Source organism: Macrobrachium rosenbergii, chromosome 42 (genome assembly GCF_040412425.1).
Source record: "Macrobrachium rosenbergii isolate ZJJX-2024 chromosome 42, ASM4041242v1, whole genome shotgun sequence".
NCBI classification, from domain to species: domain Eukaryota; kingdom Metazoa; phylum Arthropoda; class Malacostraca; order Decapoda; family Palaemonidae; genus Macrobrachium; species Macrobrachium rosenbergii.
In genome coordinates, this window is record NC_089782.1 from 54,426,129 (window position 1) to 54,434,287 (window position 8,159).

General features: G+C 37.8%; 2 protein-coding genes across 2 annotated transcripts in view; both read left to right on the plus strand.

Moving 5' to 3' along the window:
* Window positions 1-8,159, plus strand: part of LOC136828434 (uncharacterized) — a 284,088-nt gene that overhangs the window by 180,049 nt on the left and 95,880 nt on the right. The window lies entirely within an intron of this gene.
* On the plus strand, window positions 878-4,452 carry LOC136827712 (uncharacterized). Its single transcript, XM_067085175.1, has 2 exons — window positions 878-1,036; window positions 3,510-4,452. Exons 1-2 carry the CDS (start codon window positions 1,018-1,020, stop codon window positions 3,884-3,886), a joined length of 396 nt encoding a protein of 131 aa, XP_066941276.1. The 5' UTR covers window positions 878-1,017; the 3' UTR covers window positions 3,887-4,452.

Below are 8,159 nucleotides of genomic sequence, written 5' to 3' on the forward strand. Positions count from 1 at the left end.
AAGCAGCCCCGTTCCAGGGAAGCCCTTCCCAACCCCACCCCCTTTGGTGCTCTTTGGTGCTGTTGATGTCTTAACCGCCCAGTATTCTTTTCCAGATAGTAAGTCATTTGTATACCAAGTTTGACTGAGATTGCTCAATGTGTTTCAGTTATGCTGGAATATACACACACATACATACATACATTTGTATTTATATATATATATATATATATATATATATATATATATATATATATATATATATACACACATATATATATATATATATATATATATATATATGTGTGTGTATAAATATATATGTGTGGTTATGTATGTATGTATGTATGTGCGTATGTATATGCATATTTTTATATTGCTAAGAAGATATCTCTGGAGATAACTAAACCAGTTACTGCATAGTTACTGAAAGCGTTGCGCGTTTCTGGAAAGCCTATAAAAAGGAAAGTAAAATTCAGGGAAAGCGATTATCTCATTCATTTTTATTTGACAGTAATTACAGAGGTCTGGGCTGTAGCTCACTCCAACATGGCGGCGGTGTCCCCTCAGGCGAGGAAAGAACGCACCGTCTATTTCTGTTGTCTCGAATGCTTCTTTAGAAAAAATCAAGTATTTATCGTCAGAAATAGTTAGAATCTTTGCGAATATATGCAAAACTTCCCCACCAGAAGGTAGGGAATGTTTGTGCTTGTCAAACATACTTTGTACTCAGCTATAGCAAGAAATTTTGTCTTCAGCTGACCTTTTACCGTTAGCTAGGAAAGCACTTTGGGAAGGAATGCACAATTTCCTTCTTCTTCTTTTCTCAGATTTTTTTTTCTCATTTTGCCCGCCCCAGGGTTCCATTTCGGCCACAGTAATAGCCTACCGGCGAAGTGGATCGTTTGCCTGGGTATATAACCATCGTGCCCTGATCATGACGGCACAGTCCTCACCGATCCTTGCAACAGATCGCCGCCTCTTGTCCTTTTCAGTCTCTCCTCCCCATCAGGAAGTTCCTCCCGCTCCGTCGACGCTATGAAGGTCCTTGCAGTTGGTAAGTTTTGACTCAGTCATTTTCGCTCAATTTTTTTTCTTTGCTGGGCTTGATTTTTCATTTAACTTTTTTTTTTTTTTTTACTTTCGTTGCATTTCATGAATCTGATCCCTCTCTCAAAATTTTTTTTACTCTTCTTTTATATTTACTTTCGATCTCTCATGTCTTATGGTGACCTTTTCGTGGTTCTTTTTGTAATCATTTTCTGCTGGTTTAGGATCTCCAATCCTGTTCAACCTCAATTATATTTCTATATGTTTGTCTGCACAAGGGGGCAGCGCATTGTCCTTAGTAGCCCATGATCCTTCCTACAAAAAGAGAGGAAGAAAGGAAAGAAATGAATCTTTATGACGTGCATACAATTTCTTGAATTCATGTAATAGTTTGTATTATCATACTCTCTATTTGTTCACTCATATTTACCTCTGCCAAAGAGGTTATTATATATTATTAATTTTTTTTTTTGGTTCAGTTTGTTTCTTAATAAGTCTGTTTGTTTCTGTTTATCTGATCGTTGGCAGGATTAGCTAAAGCTTATACCGGAATTTTTACAAATATTTTTACCCAATATGGGCGTAGTGACTGGGAAAGGGTGATTAGATTTTGAAAGAGACAGGGATGTAATTTTGAGGAGGAAAGGGACTTTTTGGGGGTGGATTACCCAGCTTTGGTGGTGATCTTTTTTCTCCAAATGCTCTTGTTTTCTCTATATCTCAAATTATTATAGTTTTTCATTTATTTACTTATCTTTCACCAACTGATTTATTGACTGATTCTAAATGATCTTGCCTTTACAACGTCTTTCCCCAATAGATGTTGGTACACCAGCAGCTGTGTCAAATAATATTTACCGTATAGTATTGTCGTCAATAGCATTAAATACCTGACAGCTTGATGTTTTGATGGCCTTGTATCAGTGGCCAAAATATCATATAATCATGTTTTCTCGTCCACAGAGCTAGTAATTTTAGCTAGTTATTTGGCTCGTTCTTACTCCTTGGTCCGTTGGTACTTGAACCAGACTGCCAAGGCCTTTTTACAAGTATAAAGGCTAGTTTAGTTGTTACTTGGTTTAACTAAAGTTTTGATTTTCTTTTGTTGCCAGGTCACTAAACTTACCAAAAATCCCCGTTTTTAAAGTCAGGCTTGAGGCCGCCATTACTATTACAAATAGCATTCAACACTTACGGTTTCCCTTATAAGAGATGGACCTCAGTCTTTCGTACCCTGTCTTTTGCATTCTGATTTCTATCTTCCGCAGATATTTACCTTTTCAGCATGTATACATGCCTTTTGTCTTAAAAGATGATTGCATTCCACTGCTCACCGGAGCAGCGGAATGCACTTATAGCAGAGCTTGAAGGAATTAATCGTAACAGCATCAACAATAAAATGACCGCATTTACCGTTGAATTTTCGTTGTTGTTTTCCAAAATTCTAAAGCTTTTGCAGCCATGAAGTGAATTTCGTTGGCTTTGATTTCCAGGCAAAATAGAAATTTTTGCTTGTGTGCTTGCACGTATGTGTGTGTGTTTTAAACTGACATGTCTCGGTAAAAAAGAAAAAAGATGTAAGATTATAATGAACGAATAGAAGCAAGATACAAATGAAGAAAAAAATCTGGGATTAACTTATTTAACTATTAATGGCAGTTGCTGTTTTCATGTAATATGTTCAGCTAATTCTCTTAGCCTTTCGTCTTCCCTGGCCTTATTGTGACGCATTGCTGCTAATATCAAACACCTAAGGTCTATTGTAGTTTGATTTTATAGGAAGGGAGTTAACTGGATATTCATCCTCTCTTCTTTTGAGCTGGTCTTTTGGTGGCTTAATCAGTGTTAAACTTTCTTTTTAAAATGTTTTTTATTTGAAAGGAGCGTTTATACGCTCACGCCAGGCCCAAAACCGTATATAAGAAGACTGTAGTCTGTGTATAAAGTAAAACAAAAAGTTACTGAAACTTGCAACAAACCTGATCGGCCTAATGCAAGAGGCCGTGAGTCATAATGTCGGAAACTCATTACGGCGAGTAATGAAGTATTCTGTCTGGAAGTGTCAAGGAATGCCCAGTACATAGTTTAGTCCTTATCCTACTCTCTCAGTTATGTAGGTTCTGTAGCCTAAAGTTGTCCATTTTGCCCATCCTTCCTTATGACTAACCCTGGAAATGGCAGTCTGTTTTTCTTTGTTTTTATCATATGGATTCCTTTTGCACTTTTCATTTTTATTTTCATTTTCGGTGGTGCAGGCTGGTTTTAGAAATTCAACCTTTTCATGTTTTGTCTCTGTTTATTATTTGTCTAATTTCCTCTAGTAGCTGCTTTCCTCATAGGGTCACTCTGCTTTGAGGAAGCTTGCCTTGCAAGTTAATAATCGTTTAGATTTCGTTACAAGAACTTTAACGCATTTTGGATAACAATAATACCGACGATGATGATGATCTCTTTCTCATTTCACATACATTAAATTTCAGTTCTGTCTGTTCTGGCCGTTGCCGCCGCCCTACCCAGAGAGCGCAGGGATTCGACGCAGTTCAACTTCGAGCTTCCGTCCAACGCCTCCTTGATCGTCGGCAACATCCAGACGGGTTTCGACTGCGGCGACCTGCCCTACGGATACTACGCCGACGAAGCCAATAACTGCGCCATCTTCCACATCTGCTTGCCCTACATCGACAACGACGTGTTCGTCACCCGCATGTTCTCCTACGTCTGCGGTGAGGGCACCGTCTTCGACCAGGAGCGTCTCATCTGCGACTTTCCCGAAACGGCTCGCCCTTGCTCGGAGTCCTCCCTGTACAGGAAGTCTAACGAGTACTTCGGGCGCACAGACGTCAACTTCTTAGAGTAGAGATTGAACGACGGAAGTCTGTAAGTCAGTGGGTTCAATGAGGGGAAAGATGAAGATAGATCTCAACTCACCTGGGAGAAGTGGAAGAGCTCAACAGCAACTCGTATCATGAAAGGAACAGTTTGATACCCTACCATAACATTGATGGTCACTGTTTTCTTTTTTTTTCTTGCACTTTGGTCTCATTTCCAACCTGTCCAGTCATCAAGTGGCCCCCAACATCCAGTGCGTATAACCTCTCCTGGAGGTCGTCTTTCCATCGTCTCTGGAGATGACGTCCATACATCGACAGAACTTTCTCCGGGGGAACATTCCCAGACACGTCAAAGAACAGACTTGTTGCCACGACATCTTCTAAGACTTCATATGACCCAGTCACCCAGACCGAAATACGATGACCTTTCCTCCATTCTAACCCAAGACTTTGCTGTGCTCAAACTGATGACGACGAATTGTAAATGAATTGTTGATAACGCGATTAAGATACTCGCTTGGTACTAATCGAATCTGTGGTGTATAAGATGCACTATCTTGGTTCATCAGCACGTTGTATATGTTGTCTATTTCTTAATATAAGCGAAAAAAAAGATATCCTTTTTATGTTTTTCTCTAAATCCTTTCCCTTATTTGCAACCTAGCAAAAGGTATAGTAGAAAAATTTACTCTGGTGGCAGTACCCATAGCTTTACAAAATCACGTAAATTGTCGGCAAGCCCCTGCGGTTTGTTGTAAGTTTTGATAAAGCTTGTGTCTTCACACGACCTTATGCTCAGCTTCTCTGTTATCACTCACGGTAGGTTGGATGAAACGAGCTTAGAAGTCATGAAAAATCTAAGTCACCAAACTAGGGAACACGGACTCAAAATACACAAATACCGAAATAGAACAAGCATGAAATGTTATAGACTTGCAAGGCAACTTTGGTGAAAATTTAACACTTGTATTTGGAAAAAGGGAAAGCAGAAATAAGAAAATAAATAGAAGTAGTATTGACAGAGTTAGTTGCGTAGATTTAGAATAAATTTTGGGCTCTGTAGAGAAACTAGAGACGAGTCCTAAAGCCACATTGAACTTTCCCAATATATCAACAGTGAGATTTGGAATCAAGAGCCTGGAACAACATATGGGCAGCAATCTAAAATCTCAAGACTTACAATCACAAGTGACTTTCAGCCTCTCTCGATATCTCTTACTGTTTGTCATTCCTGCTTACTTTGTTGGCTTTCCTACCTCACTGCGGGCCAATGTTGCCTGCTCCAGACTGATAAGGTTTGTTGCAAGCTTCATTAAAGCATGGTATCATAAAAGGTAGTTGTTAACCCTACGCTCAGCCATCCTCTTTTTTTATTTCAAATACGTAATTTGTGTTAAGTAAAGTGACAATCGCTTTGATTGCTCTAAGGTTTATTTATTTTCACAGCATGATTGGCTGGTATTATAATCATATGGTTAATATTGTTATTATTTTCAGTAGTAACAGTTGTAATTGTGAATACCCCTCTATACTGAGACATTATTTGGTCAACAACAAGAAATCTAATTCGGTCCTATTTCCGAATAAGCAGATACCCCCCTTGCATTGTTGAAAAACCAAGTAACAAACTTTAGTTGTCTGCTGTGGGTGGTAACGGGCTTCAATGAGGCCCAAAATCCATCAGCGAAAGTAAGACAAAACATTTGAGTCATTACGAAAAGGATGAATGAATTATAAACTCTTCTAGTTTAGTGATCTTGATAAAAATACTTTCTGCAGAGACAAAGGAAAATTCCAAGAGATTGGAAACATCCTTTGAGCATGCGAGCACCACACTCCTAAGCTTCACTGCAGGTTTCTTAGAATCGATCTTGAGAGGAAAATACCAACTTTATGTACTATGTTATCCTAGCCTCCTCAGTATGCATTAAAAAGGAAATAACTCCAGAATAATAAATATCAGAAAAGAAGAGTATTTCCTCCCCTGGCACAAGAGTCCACTCTGTTTACTTTCAGCCCTCATTTTCTCGTTTTATCCAGACCAGGGATAGACTGGGTTGCCTTTACCATTTGCCTTTGCATTAAAACATTATAATGTGAAACACAGGAATATAAAAATGCAGATTAATTCAAATTAAATCTGGAAATTATCTTGACATGTGGCGTTAACAGTGGTGAAATTGGATACTTGCAATCTTTGCAAATAATTTTTGTCTTTTCTTCTCTAGTCGGTAGTCAAGAAACAATTCAATAACCATGAATCATATCTGATGCTTCTTCAAAGTTATCGGTTTTATCATCTTGATGAGCTAACAGTAAATCTAGAAATATACGAACAGTCCCATCTTATTATCATATATTTGTTTCCTCAGACTCATAAAGTTTTCAACTAGTTGCATTAAATGACACATCTTAATATTAACTATTTTTTCTATTATCATCTGAGAAAGATTAGAATGCAAATTTAGTTGTACTGACAATAACTAAAAAAAAATTTTAACTGTAGCCGGGTTATTCTAAATCCACTTCTGTTGCCGCTAGTGGATTATTTATTTTCGATCACAAAAGTTGCATTAAGATTTCCCATCAAGATCAGGTAAATAGCCACTGAAAAACGAGCTGTATGGACTGTATAACAGAATGAAAAATTAAGAAAAAACAAAGCGTAATGTCAGTAAGAGCAGAACTGGGTATTAACGCCCCTGCCGTGAAAAAATACAAGCAACGCTAAATTTGGCAGCAGACCGCAGGATCCTAATGTGAGAGGTGATGGATCACAACAAAACTAGATAATGAAACTTGCAACAGACCTCAGAAGTCTAATGTGAACGGCAATGAGTCACAGTGAGCTCGAAGAGGCCAACATTGGGTGTGAGATGGACTAACCGATAAATTCCATTCACCCCAAAAAGGAAGAATATTTCTGAATTCGACCGCCCTAGGAAACAGGACATATGCAGGGCGTCTGGTGTGTCCCATGTCCTGCTGGTGGAATGCGTCGTGGGTGATGGGTCATCTTTCCTTACCCAAACCCCTAACCCACATGCAAGGGGTGCTGAGTCACCTACCTTACGCCCCTTTGGATTGCGTCATATCCTGTGTTCAGAGATTGAACATACCAGGTGAACTCAAGCGCGGGTCCAGCAGCGAAGGTCTTTATATATATATATATATATATATATATATATATATATATATATATATATATATATATATATATATATATATATATATATATATATATATATATATATTTATATATATATATATAATTATAAATATGTATATATATATATGTGTGTATGTATGTGTACGTGTTTGTGTGTGTGTATGCGTGTGTACGTGTTTTGTGTATGGTTCAGCTTAAAGTCAAAATATGAATATGGAAGTGACAGTTATGTTGCATTTTTCCTGGAACCGGCCCCTGTAAAGTGAAAGAGTTTATTGTTGAAAATAAATGTTTTTTAGAGGTGTGTACTATGTATGTATGTGTGCGTGTGTGTGTGTGAGAGAGAGAGAGAGAGAGAGAGAGGTGGGGTGTTCAAAATGTGAAGGAAGTTTGATGTTGTATGTAATTCTTAACTTCATTACTCAATTCCCGTCTATGACTCCATTTCATTATGCTAATTTGCACAAGATCTTTCATTCTAATACAGTTTATTCTATATTTCACAGCCATGAATAGATAATAATGAACAGAATGGTAAATAACATCTCCTAAGATATCAACAAACACAGAGTTAGTAACCTCATCCCAAACACTCAACGATTAGGAACGGGAACCAGTTTCTAATCAAACTTTCCTGTTTCATTTTTATTCAGTAAATAGGCAACAAAAATAAATAAATAAATAAACTAACAAAAACCCTTCAGTTGTTGTTGTTTTTTTTGTACGAAGTGAACGTCTTTACAGACAGAGAAAGATTTTCGAGAGACGCGGAATCCGGATGGAATCAATCGCGCATAAAAATTTATTCTCGTCCGGTGACATTCTAGAATTCTTGCCCTGTGGAAGTCGGAAAGAGCGATATAAAAGTGTGATGAAAGGTGTTCTGGTTGCCTTTGCCAGATTTTCATTCCGATTTCCAACTTGTGCGTTGTCTGCTATCGTTTAAGCATCTTCCCGCTTAAATTGGTACAAACAGCCAGTGTTTTTCCATTTTGTTATTAAATTTTGTACGTATTAGGCAGCTAATTTTAACTTTAGCCCTGGCACGCATTATTTGGACCCCAGTATTAGAAAAATGTTCAAGAATGACTTAAAAGATAAAATCACTGACTTAATTACAAATCAGTTAC